Source organism: Moschus berezovskii, chromosome 14 (assembly GCF_049115385.1).
Source record: "Moschus berezovskii isolate FMDL1 chromosome 14, NW_MosBer_1.0, whole genome shotgun sequence".
Lineage (NCBI taxonomy): Eukaryota > Metazoa > Chordata > Mammalia > Artiodactyla > Moschidae > Moschus > Moschus berezovskii.
Genome location: NC_142473.1, coordinates 66,324,205 through 66,349,549, shown reverse-complemented (window position 1 = coordinate 66,349,549; position 25,345 = coordinate 66,324,205). Strand labels below are relative to the sequence as shown.

The 25,345-nt window shown below is 35.3% G+C and overlaps 1 protein-coding gene across 1 annotated transcript in view; it reads left to right on the top strand.

Annotated features, from left to right (window-relative positions):
- The window catches only part of LOC148775652 (doublecortin domain-containing protein 1-like), a 175,557-nt gene that overhangs the window by 75,764 nt on the left and 74,448 nt on the right, over positions 1-25,345 (top strand). Inside the window, exon 7 of the mRNA XM_088843396.1 lies at positions 9,089-9,255. Coding sequence (XP_088699522.1) covers positions 9,089-9,255 — 167 coding nt within the window. The remainder of the gene's footprint in view (positions 1-9,088; positions 9,256-25,345) is intronic.

Sequence of the window (25,345 nt, the reverse complement as noted above, 5' to 3'; positions counted from 1 at the left end):
TCTTTTCCAGTGAGTCAACTTGTCGCGTGAGGTGGCCAAAGTATTGGAGTTTCAGCTTTAGCATCAGTCCTTCCAGTGAACACCCAGGATTGATCTCCTTTAGAATGGACTGGTTGAATCTCTTTGCACTTCTTAAATTTTATGAAATATAAAAATTTAGGTTTCTTTCTGGAGAAGCTTGCCTGATACTGATGGTTATTAATCAGCCCTGGAGTTTATCTAGATTAAAATAGACAAAGGCAGCCAGTTAAGAGCCCTTTTGTGTAAGAAAGATGCCACTCAGAAGAAGTCTTCAGGGCTTCCTTGGGACTGTGCTCTCTAACTTTGCTTTGGTTCCAAGGTACCTAAGATATGGCCCTCAGTGATGACTTCCAGACATTGAACTTGAACTAGCTACTCTCATTGTTTAACAATAACAAAAATTGCTGGGAGTTGCCTGGTGGCCTAATGGTTAGGATTCTGGGCTTTCACTGCCATGGACCCAGTGGTGTGGCCAAAACAAAACAAAGCAAAACATAGAAGTGCTAACTAATCACTGATTTATATTTCTGCTATTTATCTGTAGAGAATATTAAGAATTTTGTCAAAGCTTGATTTTAAAAAGTTTTTTAGTGGCAGTTGGAGAACTCCCATTATAATTGGATCACTGTCATCTTTTATTAAATATGTGAATGCCCAATTGTGTGATATGAACATTCACAAAGCAGTCTAATCTGCTCATAGACTCTTTAATATGTCAGAAAACTCCCTTTTGAAGTCTTTAAAACATAGACTGTCTTTTATAGTTGTGAATATATGATCCTCACTCCTAGGTGTTGTTGCGCTAAACTTTCTTCAGTATTTATGTGATTTTTTTTTAACCAAGTCCTTGATTTTTCTCCCTTCTCCTTGAGTTTATCTTTTTAGCTTCTAGTTTTTATATCTTATTTCTGGATCTTTGAGCTTTAACACCAAAATCTGTATCTAACTCTTAATGATTTGTCCAAGATCCTAGACGTTCTTTATAGAAAAAAAGTTGTAACAAGTATAATTGCCAATGAAAACAAGTAGTCTAATTGTTAGTACATGCTGTAAAACTTGATAGCTTAGTCGGTAAAGAATCTGCCTGCGATGCAGGAGACCTGCGTTCAATTCTTGGGTTGGAAGATCCCCTGGAGGAGGTCATGGCAACCCACTACAATATTCTTGCCTGGAGAATCCCCATGGAAAGAGGAGCCTGACGGTCTGTAGTTCATGGGGTCTCAAAGAGTTGGACAGGACTGAGTGACTAAGCACAGGACAGCTGTAAAACAATTGTTTAAAAAGGTCTCCGTGTAAAAACTCAGCAGTAATTGGTTTTCTTCCTTCTTAGCATTTTGAGAAGAGAGGTGCAATAATAGACAAAATGTGCAAAGTGCTTATTATAGAAGGTTCTACTTTTGTGAAACAAACATAGAGAATTGTCAAAAGGGAATCTCCCATTATAATTAGTGTAACTATGAAGACTTTTCAGTTTATCACATTTAGAATGTAAATTTTTATGGCACACATATATTTTATAGCCGAAGTAAAATACTTAAATGTAAATAATGTATTGCCCTTGCATTTGCAGCCAAGGAAACTAAAACTATTTTATCCACATTTTCTGACTCCTAGGTCTCTCTGAATTAGGGTATATATGTGCCAGGTATTAGTATTATTATTCCTTCTTTTGAGCTGAGAAAAAAAAGAAAAAAGGTCCAGCCACATTTTAAAAACATTTATATTAGTTGTTACTTTATCATGTAATAGTAGAAGTTTGAGACATTTTACAATTAGCTTGCTTTTGAATGCTACTTACATATGTAAGTGCTTCATATATTTGATTTTGTTCTTAAGTTTTATTATGTTTTTATTACATCTATTCTTACTGGGTCAACAGTTAATTGGTGCCTCAGTTAACACCATTTGGATTAAGCTTTTCTGAATAGTAATAGAAATCACAAGTAATAATGTCTAAAAAGTATCAGTTATTACAGGAAGCAATTATATAATGACATTTCTAAAGGTCTTTACTTCTCATTTTTGTTGATTTTATTTATTAAGTTCCATGCATTGTACTTCCACAAACTAATCCTAAGACAATACTTTAAATTTTTGTGCAGAGCTTTAAAGTTTACAAAAGCAGGTCATATATATTCAGTTATTATGTATTGGTATAGACCATAACCACATGAAAATAGATTAGATATATTAGATATGATTAATTCTTAACATTTCTTTAAGTAATCTTAATTGTACACATATGAGTTCAATGAAGTTATTTTAGATTATTACTAAATACCGCATATTTTAGGTGCTCAAGAAATTGAGTCCACAAAATACTTGTATTTTCAAAGACACATACACTATTATTTCTGTTGAGGGGAAAAACAAGACTCAAACAATAGAGTCCCAGCTTACTTCTACTTGTATAAATCAAGTTATTTAAATGAATGAATTGTGTATGCTGACCTGTTCTACCAATGTGCTACTGGGGATGTATGAAAAAAAGATGTGCATGGTGGTGGAAGTAGAAAGAGGCATAAAGCGTATTGGAAAACTACCAAATGTCCCCTGCAAATGGGCCCTATTCAGAATCAGTAAGCGTATGATGAGTGAAGTGGTTTTGAATATCGCCTTTAGATTCCATGCTGTTACAAGGCCAGCCCTGAACATGGCAACTCTTATTTCCACACACAGTACCTCTTCACTCTCAATTTAACCCCAAAATCTGATGAACCCATTACTCCATACTTGATTTCATGGAACAAGGAGTAGATATAGTTACAAATGATCAATCACAAGCCGTGAACCAAAGCAGCAAGGCATTAACAATTCACACCATTTCGGTCCACTTGCTCAAGCAGAAGATGTGCCAGCATATTTAATGCACAGCTACTTCGTTCAGCTTAAGAAAAGACATGACTCAGGCTGCATTTTCAAAACAGAGGAGACTTTCTAAGATTTCATACTTCCAAGCCCCAATGTCACCATTCACCCACACATCAGCAATTAAAATAACTAGGTGCTCCATAAAGGTCACAATGTCTGAATTAAATTTTACCCAGGTAAAACCAATATGACCTATGAAATTCTCCACCCACCCCCAATACATCCCTGTTCTGTTTGATCCTATCATACAAATCAATGTCTCTTACAGCAAGCAGTATTGTAATACCGTAGACCCCACAGGCAATATGCCGTCAGTTTAATAGGATCACTGAAAAACTAAAGCAGCTGTGAAAGATTGCTCTAAGTATAGCAATCGTGTGCTTGTCATTTTGTTCAGTGGAGGAAAAATCCAAATTTGGGTAGGCATTGGTATTTAAGAAAACAACTGCTAAATCTTTTCTCATGAGTACCTTGGGGACAAAAAATTTGACATATAGCATGTAAACAAAAGTACACAGCAGCTGTTAGTTTGGTTTTGTTTGAATAAAAATATACTGATATAAATCACTCAAAGTATGCCCTCCATCATTCAATCTTCCCTGCAGACCATGCTTTTGAATGGCGTCTTCTGGTTGTTCTTGGACCAGGAGCCTTCCAGCTATTACATAAAGCTGCATAAGGAGCAGTAAAACACATGCATACCTCGGCACTAGCTCAGACTCCCTCCAGGCCTGTTTCCTGGATGGGAAGCTGTCAATTCTGAGTATCTTTTAAGAAGTCACCTTGTATCATACAAAAAAGACTTTTTAGATCAACTTTATTAACAAACGTTTTTAATGGAATTGATGGGAAATTTCCAAATGGTGTCCTGCTAACAATAGTGAGTATCTTTGAGAACTGAGATCTGAAATTTCCTGCCAAGTAGCATATAGCGTTTTTTTTATGGGTAAGTATGCTTTGGGCACTGTCTTTTTTTTCATAGTCTCATGTACTCTGACTGAAATGTGAAACTTATGATTCTGGGTACTTAATTGGCATGAATTTTAATTTTTAATTGGAAGCAAACTATTAAAGCACTTATTTCCAATACTTTTTGAAAATATATTGATTAAAAAAATCCTTTTTTTAGCTTTCTACAGTAGATTCAAATGGAATGTGCCAAGTGTCTCTTTAAATGTCAGGTGTTGCTTTTGGAGAGAGACATATATTCCTGAGGTATAGAAATTGACAGGACATTCCAGTCTGTATCTTCATAGTAAGTTCTATTAGGTTTATCTTTAGAGGAATTTTTGGCTCCTTGTCAAAAATTCTTGTACTGTGTCCATCATGAATCCAAATAAGCTCAAGCTTCTTATCAGTGATATATAGGTCCTCTTGAAGGTTGAACAATTTCGTTTCTCATGAATAGCTTATGAACTTATTGTGTTTGGAGTTCTTAGAAGGAATTACCCTTATTATTTAAAATAGCTATTTTGACCTTAATCTAATATTTTATTGCTTTGTTATTTAAGTTTTATTGTGTGCCTTTTCCCATAATAGCATGATTACGGATTTTCCAGGACTTTAAAAATATCCAGCTCTGGTCTTCTCCTGGGGTGTGTGTGTGTGTGTGTGTGTGTGTGTGTGTGTGTGTGTGTGTGTATGTGATGTGTACTCAGTCATGTCTGAATCTGCGACCTCATGGACTATAGCCTGCCAGTCTCCTCTGTCCATGGAATTTTTCAAGCAAGAATACTGAAGTGGGTTTCCATTTCCTACTTCAGGGGATCTTCCCGACCCATGAATTGAACCCGTGTCTCTAAAATCTGTTACATAAGCAGGTGGGTTCTTTACCATTGTGCCACCTGGGAAGCCCCAGTTAATGCTTCATTGCCAAAATTGTATTGTTTTTCTTTTATATTTATTTTCTTCTTTAGTATTCGAGATCATTTTATAAGAGAGTTTAAAATAAAACTATCGTACATACCTTATTAATAATGCTTTAAAATTCTGGTATATTTGTATTTATCAAATTTTCATTAAATTTTCATTTGGTCACAGAAAGTTAAAGATTCTCAGTGATTATGAGTTGTACTCATGGTCTTAAAAATTACCTAAAAGACTGCCCACAGTATATCCAAACATGTTATTTATTTATCCAGTAGATAGTTAATGGGTGCTGGTTTTATCAAACTGAAAAACACCATGCCTTCAAACTCCAAAGTTTTTGTGATTTACTGGAGGATGAAAGTAGTGAGTGGAGAAGATGAGGACCAATGAAAATCAATAAGGGAAACATAAAATACAAACGATGACCTGGGAAAGGTAGAGGATAGAACAATTTAACCACTTGGGAAATTTTGCCAATGACAATTCCTGTGAGTCTTGGAAGACAAGGATATATTAACAGGTGGGAAAAATGAGGGGAAGAAATGCAAGGGAAATAGAACAGCATGTTGATAGCTGTGAGATTAATATAGCTACTGCTTTTAATCATATGACCAATTTGCTCATAATACTTAGTACTTGCTCTGAGCAGTGAAGTTACTCCTTTTGACCACATGATCTATTTACCCAACAGCTTCAACTCCACACCTGTTGAAATTATTGGATTAATTTCAGTTTGCCTATAGTCATGACTTTAAAATAAATAAAATGGATAAAAATCATCCATATAACTTCACCTTTCCAGTGATGGAAATGATCCCAACTGAATGATCACATTTGACTGATTATACTTATTGATAGATTTAAGGGATGATTAATTTCCAAATCATGTATCTAATAAAAATGTTGAGGACTTGTGTAATAGAATTATTGAAATTACAGGAAAACAAGATTCTGTAAAGGAGCAAAGAGGTTGAACACTTGTAATAAAGGCCTCAAATGTAAGAAGAAATACTATGTTATCCATTTCTTGCTATGCACACAAACATATATTAAAGAAATACGGGATAATATGAGCCAGCTACCTTCTTGAATGAGGTCATATTTCCGAGTAGAATTTGAAAGAGAAACTCATGGTTTACATACAAAGTAGTATCCCAGAGTTCATTCCTGGGAAAGACATATCTTTTCATTGAGCATCTATGATGGGCTTTGCTGGCTCAGAGCAACATGTAGGATTATGCTCTTTCCAGTCCTGAAAAGTGTCTGTTGTCCTTCTGAAACAGAACCCTGATTTCCTGCATGTCTATGTGCAATCAGTTCAGTTCCGTTCAGTCCAGTCGCTCAGTTGTGTCCGACTCCTTGTGACCCCATGAATCACAGCACGCCAGTCCTCCCTGTCCATCACCCACTCCCGGAGTTCACTCAAACTCATGTCCATCGAGTCGGTGATGCCATCCAGCCATCTCATTCTCTGTCATCCCCTTCTCCTCCCGCCCTCAATCCCTCCCAGCATCAGACTCTTTTCCAGTGAGTCAACTCGTCGTAATAGAACGAAGTTTTGCTTCAGAAACAGAGAAAGAAGAACTGAACATAAAAGAGTTAAAACCATTGGTTAAGAACAGATATGAGTTTTTGGTGTAAACTATTACGAATATCCACTAAAATACTTAAGAAATAATTCTCATATTAAAATCTATGGTTGGGGTTAAAAAGTCAACTTTCTCTTTTTAAAAAAATTAATTATTCTATTATATTTCAAAACTATCATCTTAGGCCCGAGTCTTCTTTTTTAGGGAAAGTTCTTTTATTTGGACAGATTAATAAGTTTTATATTCCCAGTATATTAGGCTTATATATACTTCCTAAGTGCTTAGGCATATCATTTTCTTATGTTTTCTGTACCTTCCTAGTTAGTGGAAACATTGTTTGTTCTTGGAGTGTGCTTTGTCTTCCTTTTCAAGAAGATCATCAAAGTTACTAGTTTGCAGCTTCCAAAAAGAAAGAGCCTTCTAATCCCCAGTTCAGAGGCTAACCTTTATTAGCGCTCTTGCGGTTATAATGAGGACCCTGCTTCCAGCAGGGAGATTCTGGAATACTGAACAGATTATTCAACAAGTTCAGAGCAGATTCTGAAGTCCCTTATAAAACCTGCTTGTGAATACTGCTTTCTTTGCTTTGCTATTTCTGGTTTCCATAGTATTCCTAATTACATAAATCATGTGGAGCATGGGAGCTCTTTTCCATCCTATATAAACTCTGACACTGCTTACACTTTGATATAATTTGTATTTTTTCATAAGCTGTATTTTTTTTCTTAAATTCTTATGGAAGGTACAAACCCTGAAAAAAAAAGTATAGAGTTTTGTGTTAGAAAATATATGAAATTCTTCTTTGGAATCCTTTGGGCTGACATACAGAATTTGAAAGTTACTTTGGTGAAAAGCATGGATGAATAAAGCTATAAAGACTAGAGAATCTGATAAAGTGTTCTTAGATTTAAATTCAGTATTAAATCTTGGATGTAAATCATTCAAGTTTATTATTTGCTTTTTGGGTTACTTAAAATTGTTTTTCAATTTAACAGTTATTTATGTAATGCCTTTCCATGTACAAAAACTGTACTAGATTCAATGGGTGCATCAATTAAAAGTTTACAGATTAAAATTCAACACATAGTAATACATGAATTTGTAGCTAACTGAAAGCTTTGATGATTCTTAAACTGGGTTTCTTTAGGAAAAATTATAAGCCAAATTGAAGAGTTACAATTCTAAAAATAAGTTTACTTCTCTTTTATTTCTTTAGTAATACATATGACCTAATATATTTCTTTTAAAGTTTGAGATAATTGTTGTGATCAGACTTATAGAGAAGAGCAATTGCTTCAGGAGGATAAGAATAGTTTTGATATATGAATTTTAGGAATTAGTTTCTCAGGCTGGTGAGTGCATTTCATGCACACATCTGAAGATTTTTAAATAATCGTTGGGTCATGATTTCTTTTTACTTTATAGTAATCTTAGAAAATCTTAAACTCTGTCTACAACATTTTCTTTAGTGATGAATATGTTAGAAAGAATTTAAATTGCACTTTGGTAGAGGGCTGCAGAACTTAGTGCCATAAAAGGAATAACTTTTTTACTAAGAGCAAAAATCAGCAGAATACCAGTAGCAAAGGCCATTTGCATAACTCAGCCACTCTGCAGCTCAGCTGAACCTAATTGTAATTCAATTTCCAGATTGCTACGCTAGGCCTCTCTGCATAAAATATGCAACATATAACATAACCAATGGCACGGACCTATTTTCTTTGCTGGTGATCTAGCCAATTTCTTTTCCTATAGAAGTATGTATTAGAATAAGGTTGCCAAGCCATATAGTTATCTTGTATGTTTATGTAGTGTCACATGTATTCACTTAAAGACAAAGTTAAAAAAATGATATCCTTTCATCTTTCTAGATTCTCAAGTGTACCTAAGGTTTTTAAAGTTTCTTTATTTCTGGCATTTCAGTGGGAAATTAAATCTTGAAAAATGTTAGCTAGCTGCCATGTTATTTGCCTATTTTACACTAGAAGGATTTTATAAGCTAATTGGGTGAAAAAGTGTATAAACATGTCTGTCAAGTCCATATGGATGTTGCAATACAGGGCCACAAGTAAATATCTTCTATCTGTTTACAAACCATGTCCTGGAATAGCATCCCTAAATCTTTGACCAGCTTATGTCCCAGAAGCTTAAAAACAAAAGGTATGTATGATAAAATGCTTGCTTAAGATTCTCGCCCTTATTTTTAAACAGCCTTACCACTCTGTTTTACGGGTTATTTTAAGCAATGGCAGTGAAAAGACTTGAATAGGATGGTTTATCAAGGTGTGGATTATATTTTATGAATAATTCCCAGATGTGATGTTTTAGTTATATAGACTCCTCTATGGGAAGCTATATACCAAAACAACATGGATCGTACAATTTTATCAGGACAATGCAAGTAGATTTCAGCAAGGTTGGTTCCAACTCATCTGTGATAAATGAGAAGATAAGGCAATCAGTGCACACCATGACACTCTGTGCAGCTAGTTAGGCACACTTCAGAACTATTCAGGTGTGCTCACAAAGCTTATGAGTCTTGCATGGGGGGGGTGTCTCAATATAAATGCATCCTTCATGGTGGCCACTAGTAATGCAGGAATTGCCTCTCTAAGACTTAACCCAGGTCAGATATAAATAATAGATGTTAAGAGTTAGCTCTGGTATTGGGGCTGTGTTCCAGGCAGTGCATTTCGTTTGGGTCAAAAGAATTTATTTTCCCTTATTTTCTCGTATAGTTCCTCTGCTTGAAAAATGCCTGCAAAATTCCATCACACCTTTACGGGGACCAGTTTGGGTCTCTAAGGGAGAAGGTTTCAGCCCCTCAGGAGCTAAGATGTACATCCAAGGAGTTCTTTTGGCCTTGTACCAACGATTAAAGTCTGCAAAAAAATATTCTAAACAGGTGAGTCATCCCTCTTTAAAAACTGCTTTATTGTATGTTTTAAAATGTACTTGTTTGTATAGAGGCAATGATTGGCATCATGTCATAAAAGAACTGTGCCATGTCTTTCGTGAGCTTGGTGCCCGTTAGGGAGCCAAAATGCTTCTTCTGTAATCTCACAGACAACAATGATGGGGCTAATTGTATCTATCTTTTGGTGTGGGGTGTCATATGTGTCATCTTTCTTTGCTGCATACTGTGCAAAACGAAAGCAACTCCTTATGTGGAAATTCTATAGACAGTTACTTTAAATAAGAAAATGAATAGCGCCTATAGCATTTGAAGTTTTAAATGACCCCCCCCTTCTGTTTTTTCCAGTATGAAATCATACTTAATGTTGTAGAAGATGGGCTAAAACATAACCAGTCATATTCTGGGAGATGAAATTGTGAATTAACTTCATGTTGAGTAACTTACTTCATTTATACTTATTTCACTTGTATATTTCCAGACCTGAAAGTATAGAAATAGTGTATTTGAAGTAGTTTAAACTAGAGTTTGTCCTTTAATTTCTAAATATCTATTTTGTAATTGTGAAACAGAAAGAGAAAGAGAGACAGATGGATTGGGAGAGTGAGAGTGTGTGTGTAGATGTGTGTGTGTGATGGAGAAGGGGTGTGTGTATGAAAACTTTGAAATTTTTGCAACTACTTAGAAAGACTTTGATTTATCTTAAAGTAGAATTCCTACTGTAGAGCTGAATGATTTGTTCTTTTTATAAAATAAAACTCAAGTTGACACAATTTTTGAATCTTCTTTGCACTTGGTCTTAAAAAATTAAGCATGCATTTTACCACACTAAATAAGGGTTAGGGTTTACATTTCTAACTGCGAGTTTCCAGTTTAGAACTGGGCGCATTATCTCAGACCACAGGCTGCTGAAAAATGAAAATTTTGAAGGCACCATGCTATTATTCTCTGTATGCAGGGGGAGGGGAGGTGGGAATGGTAGTCAGTGTTCACACAGCACCTCCTGCTGTCTGGTTAGGAGCAGAACAGCTTGTATTGACTGGAAGAAATTCTTGAACTAAGGTATCCAGAACTAGCAAGAGACATCTTCCCGTGAGAAACTTGCATTCTCAAAACATGATTGGTTTCCTAGTTAATTAATGTCAGTGTATCCAGAAAGGGGTTTAATAATTATATAGATAAAGCTGTTTACAATAAAAATATGAAAAATAAAAATACAAACTTATTTTTAATATTCTTTATTAAGCTAATATCATATATAAAAACTGATATAAAATATATTTTTTCAGACTAAATAATTTTAAAAGAAATATTACTTCATTTTTAAGATACAATGATATATAATAATCACCAATTTAATTACAGTCATGTATTTATTATTAAACAGTTTGATCCTACTAATTTGACAGTTTAAAATTATTTAATGTTAAGAAAGCATGAGACAATTCTCCAGTACCATAAAAGCACCATTTAAATCAAATCGAAAGAAACTTGAACATTTTCTAAGTTTTATTAAAAGTGAGGATGTTAGAGATAAGAAAAAGCTCAGAAAGTAGTTGTGGCATATTTATTTTTTCTTCCATTGTTCTAAACATTTAAATTTTAAATAGATATGAACAGTTGTACTGGATTGAAGAGTTCCTTGTATGGTGAGAAAATAATGCTTTAAGAATTACTGTTTGATTTTGAAAATTTCTTTATGATTCAAGATTGATGAAAAATACATTTTATTAAAATAAATCTTAAATGTAAATGTGAAAAAATTAACATTTTTAGTGCCTCTAAATGTCTGATCACTTGAAATTGTTTATATCATCAACATTATGACTTTCAACATTATGCCAAATATAGGAATATTTTAAAAATCTAGGCTCTTTGCCATTCCCATCTAAACCTTTTTACTTTGCTCAGTTGTAAAAACTTAAAGTTTTTCACTTAAATTTTAATACTTTCACTCAAGTTTTGATATGATACTTGGTTAAGTTTTATTTTATAATATACAACTTATGACTTAATTTAAAATTATCTGTAATGCTCATAAAAGTCACTATAGTGGTATCATTATCATGTCATCAGTGGTTATGTTTTAAGCCTGGCAATAGCTTTATTTTTAAGGTTTCTTAACAAATATCCCTCTTAGCATTAATGAACTTAATCTGAACTGCATTTACTTCATTTGACATTAGGGGCAGACCTTTTTATTTAGTTTTATATAAGATTGTGTTTGGTAAAATGGAGATGGATGCTTAATTCCTATTTCCTTAACAAACCTAAGCTTATAAATTGTAGAATTATATGACCTCTTGATACCATTTCCATTTATTCCTCTTCTGAGATCATATATAAAAACAACGGCATTGTTTTGCCAGTTTCCATCAAAAGATTGTAGATGTTAAATAGATGTTTTGGAATTTCCCATGGAAATTTCTTTTAAATAAGTTGTGATAATAGAGATAGCTTTAAGAGAAAAGTCAGAGCTACTGGTTTTGTGTTTACGAACTTATTCACTTTTCAGTTTTTAACTGTAACTTGGGTATTACAAGCATGCAACTGAATTAAGCCCACTACATTAGTATGGTCTTAAAAATATACTGATTCGAGTACATAAACTGAGATATTATAGTTAGGACAGCATAAAGTCACTTAGCCTTACATTTATTACATTTATTTCCTTAAAAGTGGAAACACTTTAGAAATTGCTCAGAGCTAAGCAGAATCTATTTAATTGGTAATCTTTGAAGTAGCCTAAACGCTTTCCTATGAAATGCAGTTAACACTTTCAGCGACAGGGCCCGTTCCATCTCATTAGCATTCTTGTTATGTAGTGGTGCTGTTGGTGGGGGTGTTGAAGTAGGAATGCCATTGTGTGGAGTTCCAGTGTTTGGGGACAAACACTGCTGTGGAAGGAACGTGTGAAAAGGCCACAGTCCTGTCAGTGAATGAGGAAGGCTGTGCTTTCTGTGTGCTTCAAGCAGGGAAGCTGTCACTCATAGGCCTAACACAGCTAAACAGAGGCCAAAACACAAGCCTGCACTACCTTTTAAAATGATATTAGTGATTTTTAAACATGATCTTCTTTATTTATGATCCTCCATAGAGCTTTTAGTCGCTGTCAGTAAACAAAATATATGTCAGTCTGTTCAGCAGCAGTTGAGGTCTATAAAAGTCCATGGAACTGAGCCACGAGGCTATATAAATAATGATTTGGATTGGTTGATCTTAAGTATGAATGTGATTTTTGAGAAATGTATATTTCTGGAAATGTCTTCCCACTTTTGATACTCCTGTGATTTTTTTCCCCCAAGCAATAAAATTCCTGGAGACTTTTACATTATGGATGCATAGCACTCTTCTTTTAAAATACGATTTTTAAAGGAGCTCATAAACATACAGTTTTAATCATTTAAAGTGGCTCACAGGATAGTTTAACAGGTGTTATAAGTTGCATAGTCATTTCTGAAATTGAGAGAGACACAAAGGAAATGAGTACCTAACTATAATACCTTAACAACCAACATCTTAATTGTGAAGAAAATCATGGTCCCTGTGGTAGTTAAGACATGAAATTTGAAGGAATTAGTACTACTTATTTTCAGCACTTTGGAAAGAAATGATCAACTTTGAAACTGAGTTTTAGCTTGTTTGATAGCTTCATAAAAATAGATAAACAAAATTCTCAAGTGTTTCTTAAAATTTGAGATATATGTAAACTTTGGCAGTATATTGAAAAGAATGGCAATTTTTATTATTTATATCTGAATATGCAAGGAAATGTTTTATTTCAGTAATTTTAATTTGAAAATATGTACTTGGGCTATTTTTAATAGATCGTTGCTTAATGAAGTTTGTTGAAAACTGTAATTTTCTGCCTGAGTGATTTTTTGTGTGTGTGTATATGGTCCTTTTTGTTTATTAATTTAAACTAAGTACTTTTTTGAATGCTGTTATATTCTAATGTTCCATATTTGATGTGTTAGGTTTAAAAATCTCAGACACTAAATTTCAACTTCAAAAATTAGGTTTTATTTTTTAAACTGGAGCTGTACTATAACTTTATTTTGTGGACATATAATTAGATGAGGAAATGACTATCCAACATCACCATATATTGGTTTTGTAGTTTAAAAGTGAAATGTATTTTATTGTTACATTAAACTAACTTCTACCAGAGCACTTACATTTGTTAAAAAAAAATTCCGAGGTTAATGTTGGTTCACTTTACCCACACATTTCAGTAAGTTTGATACTTAGATATAAAAGCAATAATAATAAGACTGCAATTCTATTCAGAAAAAATTCAGTTCAAAACATGCTTGAATTGCATTATTGATTTTGTTTATTGCAAAAAGTATCTTTAAGGAATCTTTTAATTTCCCGTAAAAGAAGTGTTGAGAGTTTGTCTTTTCAGATCTGTGTTGTAGGTTAATTCAAGTCATTTATTGGTCCTAACGTTATTGAAGGAAAAGCTATTCCTATTTCATTTTCTATATATACTTTTTTCTTAGTATACCAGCTACTTTTTTCCCCTAGTTTTATTGAGAGATAATCGACATCTAACATTGTGTAAGTTTCAGGTATACAATGTGATGATTTTATACATTTATATATAGTGAAATGATCACCACAGTAGGATTAGTTAACACCTCTCCCACTTCACATAATTAACATTTGTGTGTGTGTGTGTGGTGAGAACATTCAATATCTACTCTCTTAGCAACTTTTCAAAATATGGTGCAGTATTGTAAACCATAGTACATTAGATCTTCATCTATCTATATATTAAAAATTGAGCTCTTTTCTTGATTTACATTGCCTGGAGCAATACCCCAGATATTTCAGTTTTGAACTTCTTGATGTCCTTTGAAACCGTGGAACAAAGTCTATAATATATGATCAAATTTACTATTAAAAATATTAAAATAACAAAATGAAAACTACTACTGACTGTTCTGATAGGTAATTTTTTAGACTACTAGGTTGTTTGTAGATGTGAGAGATTGTTGATTTTTTTCCCCTCTGAAACCAAGCTGCATTCTAGTTACTTCAAGTATTTTAAGAACCTTAAACTTGTGTCTTTTTCTAAGTGTCATGCTTTGAGCAGGCCTAACATCAGTTAAATGAAGTGAAAATTGCATTCTTGTCTTGATAGAGATGAAAATGGATTTCTGGTCATGAAATAGATGTAGTTGTCACTTTTTAAAAAAGGTGTCAGCAGTTTGCTTCAGCAAGTAAGGTGCCAATTCAGTATGGCAGTAAACTTGTGATCTGAGCAATCAATAAAATGCTTCAATAACTTCTGCTTCATTACACTTATAATAAGAGGCTATAGATCCATGGCACATAAAATGTTGATAAAGAGAGTATGTGGGGACCGACTGTGACAATTTTCTTGATAGTACAGTAAGTGCAATATTGCCATCTAGAGTTTGTGCATAGGTAATTATTGCAGAGAGGGTGGAAAACTGACAATAGGATAAAACAATAAATGATATTGAATACTTTTCATTTTCCATCCTTTATCCATGACACATTTATCTTCATGAAACATTTCATTTGATTCCCCCTAAAACTGTTCAGGTCAGGAAAGATTTTTTCAAATCTATATTTTTCTCTAATTGTCTTAGAATTATACTACCAAATGTCAAATATATATCTGTGGCTCAAAATTGAACTTTTTTTTTTTACTGTGAAAACTCTTTATTAAATAATTTTTTTTGGAAAAAATTAGAGTTAAAGATTTTTCTTTTTTATAAGATAATTCAGTTATGTGAAAGCAACTTTATTGACATCTCACTTGAATCCGTTCCGTTCCGTCGCTCAGTCGTGTTCGACTCTATGCGACCCCGTGGACTGTAGCCTACCAGGCTTCTCCGTCCATGGGATTCTCCAGGCAAGAATACTGGAGTGGGTTACCGTTTCCTTCTCCAGGGGATCTTCCCGACCCAGGGATCGAACCCGGGTCTCCCGCATTGGAGGCAGACGCTTTAACCTCTGAGCCACCAAAATATTATCTTTATTAATAGTAAACACTCCTTAAAAAATTGAGAGCCAACTTAGTTAAAATTGGAATTTAAAATAACTATATTTAAAAACTATATAAGAAAATAACTTTCCTGCTTATGTGCTTTTGAGCATTTTAATTAACTGTAAGTTCCATTTGGGGATTGTTTAAAATATGTGTTCATCTTTAAATAAACACTTTAAAAAGTATTAGTTATCACTTTATTTTTATTAATTAAAAATTATTTAATTTTATAATATTTTTTGAATGAGCTAATTGAAAAATACATTTTGAACCTAAGCATTACTGAGATTGTCTCCCTCTAAACTAGTGACTGAGATTGCCTGCTTCATAACAAACATGTTTTGAGTCTGCATTTAAGTGTCTGTGTTAAGATAGTATTAAAGGGCTTCCCTCATAGCTCAATTGGTAAAGACTCTGCCTGCAATGTAGGAGACCCCGGTTTAATTCCTGGGTTGGGAAGATCCTCTGGAGAAGGGAAAGGCTGCCCACTCCAGTATTCTGGCCTGGGTCGCAAAGAGTTGGATACGACTGAGTGACTTTCACTTTTATTTTCAATATAGTTCAGTTCAGTTCAATTCAGTCGCTCAGTCGTGTCCGACTCTCCGCGACCCCATGAATCACGCCAGGCCTCCCTGTCCATCACCAACTCCCGGAGTTGACTCAAACTCATGTCCACAGAGTTGGTGATGCCATCCAGCCGTCTCATTCTCGGTCGTCCCCTTCTTCTCCCGCCCCCAACCTTTCCCAGCATTAGAGTCTTTACCAGTGAGTCAGCTCGTCGCATGAGGTGGCCAAAGTATTGCAGTTTCAGCTTTAGCATCAGTCCTTCCAATGAACACCCAGGATTGATCTCCTTTAGAATGGACTGGTTGGATCTCCTTGCAGTATAAGGGACTCTCAAGAGTCTTCTCCAACACCACAGTTCAAAAGCATCAATTCTTCGGCGATCAGCTTTCTTCACAGTTCAACTCTCACATCCATACATGACCACGGGAAAAACCATTGCCTTGACTAGATGGACCTTGGTTGGCAAGGTAATGTCTCTGCTTTTTAATATACTATTGATGACTTAATAAGGAAATTATGCTAAAGCCGAAACTCCAATACTTTGGCCACCTCATGAGATGAGTTGACTCACTGGAAAAGACTCTGATGCTGGGAGGGATTGGGGGTGGGAGGAGATGGGGACGACAGAGAATGAGATGGCTGGATGGCATCACCGACTTGATGGACATGAGCTTGAGTGAACTCTGGGAGTTGGTGATGGACAGGGAGGCCTGGCGTGCTGTGGTTCATGGGTTCGCAAAGAGTCGGACACGACTGAGCGACTGAACTGAACTGAACTGAAATCTGGAAAAATTATTTTTATTCTCCCATTTATCTATTTTTTAATTTGTATAGATAACTTTTATAAGCTTATTGACCTCGACCATCAGATTTCCATGAGAAAAGTAATTTGACATTAATATATTAGTAATGCATATTTCTGATATTATACTATTTAGCTATTTTCTGTTCTCATATATCTATGTAAGCGATTATAACATTAATTTGTCTCCCTTTTATGATGAAAGTTTTATCCTCAAACATCCTAATATTTTATTTTCTCTACTTCCATTTAAGTTAAAACCAGCTCTTTAGATGATGAACTCTATTTTGAGATTTTACTCATACTGAATAGAAAATGTTGCATCTTAAAACCTCCAAATAAGTACAGAATTGTTCTGGGAAATTAAGTGAGAGGAAACCTGACACATTTTCTTTAAATTACTCAACCACCTACAGGTATTACTGCCTATGACGCTTTTGAAATGAGAATAAATTTTACAGAGTTACAGCAGCAAAGTGAAAGAGTGTGTTTGATAGATTCCCTGAACAGTTTCAACACCCACAGGTATTATTTGTAAGAAAACAATCATGCCGAGTCTTCAGCTGGTTAGAGAGGGCACAGCATTCTATCTTCACCTGACATCCTATCTGTTCCGTCAGCATCCTGGGCCGCCTGCCTGCCGCCCCCTCCTCCTGGAACAATAATGCTCACTGAGAGGTTTGTGTGAATGGACAAGAATATGAATTCCTTTTCCTTGAAGAACTAAGGCATATTCTTAGGGGAGAGGAAAACCAACTATCTTGAGGGTTGACTAGTATTTCCTATTTTCTATTAAAACCCATCAATGTTGTGAGTGATTGATAGTTTTAAGTCTTTGATTATTAAGTCTGACTACTGATTGATAAAAGGGAGACTCTTAAGAGTAAGCATGTTGGAAATAGTTGCTTTGCTTTATTTTATTAAGGACATGTAATGGTTTTCTCTCACCTGATGTTAATAGCATAGCTTGAATAAACCTCATTCCTAACAACATATTACTGATTTTCAAATAGTATAATTCACTGTTTATATTTTATACATGTAACAGCAGCTGAAAATGAGTATGACATGAATTTATTATTCTCTTCAGTCAAATTTTCTCATTAATTCTGTCATAAAATCAATTTTACATAATTTCCTAAAAAAAGCATCCTGTTACATTTAAAAAGGACTTCAAGTTCCTAAACAAAGCCAATCAGGAATGGAAAAAGCATAGAGCAAAACTCCATTCATCAACACTTACTACATATCACTAGGAAATAAATGTTGAAAGTATCGGAGAACAGAGTGATAGCATCAATAAAAGGTGCTCGAAGGGCCCTAGTCTTCAGGCCTCCTCAAGCCACAAGTGAGTTATATCTTCTAGAGCTGTACTGCCAGCTATCCTCATATGGTTACCATAACCACATCTTCACTGAAAATTCTATTGGACATTTCTGTTCTTGGAGGAAGAAATTCACCCTGGATATCCTAATTATACTTCCATATTTTATGACTAACAAAATAACAAAGGGTCTTTTAACATGATCTGGTTTTAATTCAGTATTGGGTAGACAAGGTAACCAAGTTTCCACAGAACAAAATTGTGAAACACACACACACATACACACACACACACACACACTCCTCGATCACAGTCTATGCACCATCTAACCACCAGATGGACACCTTTAGGGCTTTCAATGTCTCTTAGGATCCTTAATATTCTGGCAGCCACTGAATTAATCCTGTTTGGTGAGAAAAGTTTACCTTTCTTCCCCTATGCACCCCTGCCCCTCAAAAACAGAGAGCCAAAGTAGGCAAACTCAAATGATAAAGTATTGAATACTTCTTACGTGCTCAGACTGTTAGCCAGTGTTGAAGATACAGGAAAACTATCCCAGATCTTGCCCTACAGTTCGGTTCAGTTTAGATGCTCAGTTATGTCTGACTCTTTGTGACCACATGGACCACAGCATGTCAGGCTTCCCTGTCCATCACCAACTCCTGGAGCTTACTGAAACTCATGTCCATTGAGTTAGTGATGCCGACCAACCGTCTCATCCTCTGTTGCCTTCTCCTCCCGCCTTCAATGTTTCCCAGCATCAGGGTCTTTTCCAGTGAGTCAGTTCTTCACATCAGATGGCCAAAGTATTGAAGTTTCAGCTTCAGCATCCAATTAATCCTTCCAATTAGTCCTTCCAATTAATATTTAGGACTGATTTCCTTTAGGATGGACTGGTTGGATCTCCTTGCAGTCCAAGGGACTCTCAAGAGTGTTCTCCAGCATCACAGTTCAAAAGAATCAATTCTTCAGTGCCCAGCTTTCTTTATACTCCAACTCTCACATTCATACATGACTACTGGAAAAGCAATAACTTTGACTAGATGGACCTTTATTGGCAAAATAATGTCCCTGCTTTTTAATATGCTGTCTCAGTTGGTCATAGCTTTTCTTCCAAGGGGCAAACATCTTTTAATTTCATGGCTGAAGTCACCATCTGCAATAATTTTGGAGCCCCTCAAAATAAAGTCTCTCACTGTTTCCATTGTTTTCCCATCTGTTTGCCATGAAGTGATGGAACAGATGCCATGATCTTTGTTTTTTGAATGCCAACTGTTTCACTCTCCTCTTTCACTTTCATCAAGAGGTTCTTTAGTTCTTCACTTTCTGCCATAAGGTTGGTGTCATCTGCGTATCCAAGGTTATTGATAATTCTCGCAGGAACCTTGATTCCAGCTTGTGCTTCATCCAGTCCAGCATTTCTCATGATGTACTGTGCATATAAGTTAAATAAGCAGTTTGACAGTATACAGACTTGATGTACTCCTTTCCCAGTTTGGAACCCGTCTGTTGTTCCATGTCCAGTTCTTACCGTTGCTTCCTGACCTACATACTGGTTTCTCAGGGGGCAGGTCAGGTGGTCTGGTATGCCCATCTCTTGAAGAATTTTCCACAGTTGTTGTGATCCACACAGTCAAAGGCTTTGGCATAGTCAATAAAGCAGAAATAGATGTTCTTCTGGAACTCTCTTGCTTTTTTGATGATCCAGCAGATGTTGGCAATTTGATCTTTGGTTCCTCTGCCTTTTCTAAATCCAGCTTGAACATCTGGAAGTTCATGGTTCACATACTATTGAAGCCTGGCTTGGAGAATTTTGAGCATGACTTTACTAGCGTGTGAGATGGGTGCAATTGTGTGATAGTTTGAGCATTCTTTGGCATTGCCTTTCTTTGGGATCGGATGAAACTGACCTTTTCCCATCCTGTGGCCACTGCTGAATTTTCCAAATTTGCTGGTATATTGAGTGCAGTACTTTCACAGCATCACCTTTTAGGATTTGAAATAGTTCAACTGGAATTCCATCACTTCCACTAGCTTTGTTTGTAGTGTTGCTTCCTAAGGCCCACTTGACTTCCCAGTCCAGGATGTCTGGCTCTAGGTGAGTGATCATACCATCGTGATTATCTGGGTTATGAAGATCTTTTTTGTATAGTTCTTCTGTGTATTCTTGCCACTTCTTAATATTTTCTGCTTCTGTTAGGTCCATACCATTTCTGTCCTTTATTGTGCTCATCTTTGCATGAAATGTTCCCTTTCTCTTAGGAAGCTTCTTTTCTTGTTTTGGAGATAAAACATACCCACATGAAACCATTAGGAAATATAGTTAATAAGTGTATAATTAAGTGCTCAAAATATATGGTACAGATTCTATTAAATGTTATATGGGAACTTAAATAAAAGAAGAGTAAAAAATTGGACAAAAAAGTATTAATGTTGAAATGAACTTTGGAGGTCATATAGTTTAGTCCTCTCATTTTATAGATAATAATGGGTAACATAAATTAATACTATATTATTGTGTTGTTCTGAGAATTAAATAGTTATTGTATATAAAACTCTAACACAGTACCTAAGATATAGTAAGTGGTCAGTAGTTGTTAGCTATTATCATCATCTTTATTATGAATTTTTTGTGCTTTCTTGAGGTATGACTGACAAAATTTTAAGATATTTAAAGTGTACATGGTGTTGATTTGATACATGTATTACACTGTGAAAGAATTCTTACCATTAAGTTATCATGTACATCACCATATATATATATATATGTATATACATATATATGTGGGAACATTTAGGTTCTACTCTTAGCAAATTTCAGTTATATATTACAGTGTTCTCAACTGTTGTCACCATGTTTTACATTAGATCCTTGGACCTTATTCATATTATTGCTGAAAGTTTGTACCCTCTTACCAGCCTCTCCCTGTTTTCCCCATCCCTGGCAAGCACATTTCCATTCTATGAGTTTGATTTTTTCTTTTTAGATGTTGCATAAAAGTGATGGGCTTCCCAGGTCGTGCTAGTGGTAAAGAACTCACTTGCCAACGCAGGAGACATAGGAGATGTGGGTTTGATCCCTGGGTGGGGAAGATCCGCTGGAGAAAGGAATGGCAAGCCACTCCAGTATTCTTGCCTGGTGAACCCCATGAACAGAGCCTGGTGGGCTATAGTCCATGGGGTCGCAAAGAGTCGGACACGACTGAAGTTACTTAGCACGCAGGTGTTAGTGATACTTTTATTATTAATGTTATAGATAAGGCAATTGAGGTAAAGTTGTAATGGGACTAGAACTCCACTCTTACTTTAGAAGTAAGTTATGCTTCATTACAGAGAAGGAAATGGCAATCCACTCCAGTGTTCTTGCCTGGAGAATCCCAGGGACGGAGGAGCCTGGTGGGCGTCCGTCTATGGGGTCGCACAGATTTGGACACGACTTAAGCGACTTAGCAGCAGCAGCAGCATGCTTCGTTAACTGAAATATGGGAAGTGTTTAAAAAGAGACTCTTCCAGGCAATAGGATGAAGTTAGAAGTAAGATCTTAATTTCACATGTTATAATTGATACAAAAAAGGTTATTGGTGACCTTTGAAAGATGATGAAACCTTGGAGAGAACAGGATTAAAGAAAAAATTGATGTTGAAGAAATAAGGGCAGTGGGTATAAATAAGGCCTCTTCACAGTGGATAAGTAGATAAGTATCTCTTCACAATAGATAAGTTGAGAGCGGTCCATATTTTTTTGAGGCCCACAGTATATTAAATAATTCAGTTCAGTTAAGTTCAGTCGCTCAATCATGTCCGACTCTTTGCAACCTCATGAATTGCAGCACGCCAGGCCTCCCTGTCCATCACCAACTCCCGGAGTTCACTCAAACTCATGTCCATGGAGTCAGGGATGCCATCCAGCCATCTCATCCTCTGTCGTCCTCTTCTCCTCCTGCCCCCAATCCCTCCCAGCATCAGGGTCTTTTCCAATGAGTCAACTCCTCGCATGAGATGGCCAAAGTATTGGAGTTTCAGCTACAGCATCAGTCCTTCTAATGAACACCCAGGACTGATCTCCTTTAGGATGGACTGGTTGATCTCCTTGCAGTACAAGGGACTCTCAAGAGTCTTCTCCAACACCACAGTTCAAAAACATCAATTCTTTGGCGCTCAGCTTTCTTCACAGTCCAACTCTCACATCCATACATGACCACGGGAAAAACCATAGCGTTGACTAGACGGACCTTTGTTGGCAAAGTAATGTCTCTGCTTTTTAATATGCTATCTAGGTTGGTCATAACTTTCCTTCCAAGGAGTAAGCTCTTTTAATTTCATGGATGCAATCAGCATCTGAAGTGATTTTGGAGCCCTCCCAAAAAAGTCTGACACTGTTTCCACTGTTTCCTCATCTATTTCCCCTGAAGTGATGGGACCAGATGCCATGATCTTAGTTTTCTGAATGTTGAGCTTCAAGCCAACTTTTTCACTCTCCTCTTTCACTTTCATCAAGAGGCTTTTCAGTTCCTCTTCACTTTCTGACGTAAGGGTGGTGTCATCTGCATATCTGAGATTATTGATATTTCTCCCAACAATCTTGATTCCAGCTTGTGCTTCCTCCAGCCCAGCGTTTCTGATGATATTTTTAGTCCTCATAATAGGTAAAGAAGCTGCCTGCCAATGCAGGAGACATAAGTGGGCTCAATCTCTGGGTTGGGAAGATCCCCTGGAGTAGGAAATGACAATCAGTTCCAGTATTCTTGCTTGGAAAATTCCATGGACAGAGGAGCTTGGCAGGTTACAGTCCATGGCGTTGCAAAGAGTTGGACACGACTGAGCACATGCACACATAAATAAATACTTCATTCAGTAGGCACTAAGGATTACTTCTAACTAGGAGCCCAGCAGGCCTGTAACTTTAGTCCTGCTCAGAGTTTGTACTTCTCTTTTACCTCTGGACCCGAGTGATATTAAATATATTTAATAACCTAGTACATCCCAGGATACAATCACAATATCTGACAGATTGGGAAGAAAGGAAGAAAGGGAGAAGAAGGGAAGGAGGGAGGAAAAAGAATAAATGATGTCTGTATAATTTTAATTCTTTGAAAAATTTTGAAATTTGTTTTATGGCTTAGAATATGATCTAAACAAATGTGCCAATAGTATGTTCTACTTTGTTGGTTGCAAGTGATCTATAAATGTCAATTTGCTCAAGTTGCTTGATAGCGTTGTTCAAATCTTCTATTATCTTTAGTGTAATTTTGGATTTATTTTTCCTTTCAGTTCTATCAGTGTTTTCTATATATACTTTAAAGCTTTGTTAGTGGAGCCATATACATATAGGATTGTTACATTTTCATCATGAATTGACTTTTAATAATCATTATGCAGTGTACCTCTTTAGTCCTGTTAATACTTTTTTGTTTTGAAGTCTACTTTGTTTTATATTGGGTTTAATATAGTTATTCCTATATTCCTTTCATTAGTGTTATCAGGAGATAGTATTTTCTATCCATTTACTTTTAATATATCTGTGTCTTTATAGGTAAAGTGTTTCTTATGGAAAGAATATGTTTGGGTCTTGCTTTTCCTCCAAATCTTACAGTTTTCTACTTTTTATTTTGAATGTTTAAACCATTTATATTTAATATAATTGTTGATATGATTGAGTTTAACTTTTCATTTGTGTTACATTTGTCTCATTTGGTCTTTGTTCCTTTTATCTTTTCTACTAACTTCTTTTAAATTAAAGTGTTCTTTTAATGATTTCATTTTGTCTCTACCATGGGTTTATTAGCTGAATATCTTTGTTTAATTTTTGTTTATGAGCGTGGTTGTTGTTCCAGGATTTACAGTATACATATTTAGCTTTTCATAGTCTGCCTTTGAATAATATTTTCTTTATTACAGGAGAAGAAATATATACCATGTATTTCCATTTCTCTCTCCTGTTCCTTGTGCTACTATTGTTATATATCTTGCTACATGTGTTAAACTCTGAAAATATTGTTGTTATTTTTTATTTAAACACTTATGTTTTAAAGAGACTAAACTGAGAATTAGTGACTAAACTACCACCACCAAAGTGAGAATAAATGTCTTTTATTTATCTGTGTACTTGGTGGATTTTGAGTCTCTTTGTGTGTGTTAGTCTTTCACTTGTGTCTGACCCTTTGTGACGCCATAGACTGTAGCCTGCCAGGCTCCCTCAGTCCATGGGATTATTCCAGGCAAAGATATGGAGTGGGTTACCATTTCCTTCTCCAGGGGATCTACCCAACCCAGGATCGAACTCAGGTCTCCCACATTGCAGGCACACTCTTTACCATCTGAGTCACCAGGGAAACTGATACTCTTTATCCCTTAACAAATCCAAGTGTCCACTTTGTTTTTCTTTTGCTCTAAGAGCTTCCTTAAATACTCCTTTGGTTAAAGCTTTTTTTGTTTGTTTGTTTGAGAAAATCTTGGTTTTCTCCTCCTTGTTGAAAGATATTTTCATTGAGTATGGAATTCTAGGTAGGATTTTTGTTTTTTGTTTTTTTTTGCTTAAAAGTGCTGCTCCATTGTATTCTGGCTATATGAGTTTCTGATGCTACATTAGACATTATTCTTATCCGAGTTTTCATAATGAGATTTTTTTCCTGCTGCTTTTATGATTTTAAATTTCTTCTTCTTATTTTTTTTTACAATTTGGTCATGGTCTGTCTTTTGTGTTTTTGTTGGCGTAGGGGAAGATTTATCTGCTTGAGATTGTTGTTGGATCTGTTGGGGTCTATTATGTATTAAAATTTTGGCCTTTATTTCTTAAAATATTTTTTCTGTTTCTAATTCTTTCTCCTTTTTTGTAGACTCTAGTTATTCAACTTTTTTCCCTAGTCCTTTTTCTCTCTTTATTTTTTAAATTTTGAATTATTTCTGGATAACCATTAAGCTGATCTAGAAACTAATCACTTCTGATTCTATGAGAAACCATTAGAGAAGAAAGATGAAGCTACAATACTTTGCCTGAAATTTAAGCATCTAGTTTCAGAATTTCAAATGTAAGAGGAAATTATATTCCAAATATAAACACCATCTTTCCATTTGTATTCTTCTGTGTGGTTTTGTAAGTCTTCTGTTATCAAGACTGAACAGTTCAAGTTTTTTTCTTTTCATTCCCTAATACTAGGATCTCTTAAGTCAAGTCATTGTCACCACAGTCCACCAATCATGCCATAGTCCTTCCTAGCTTTATTTCCCTTTTTCTTATATGGGATGAAAATGGCGATCTAATTTTTCCTTATTTTAAAACAATGAAATATTTCAGATATAAAAGATTAATATGAACATTTATATAAACCAAACCTTTCTTTGTATTTTATTTTTAGGAAATAAAG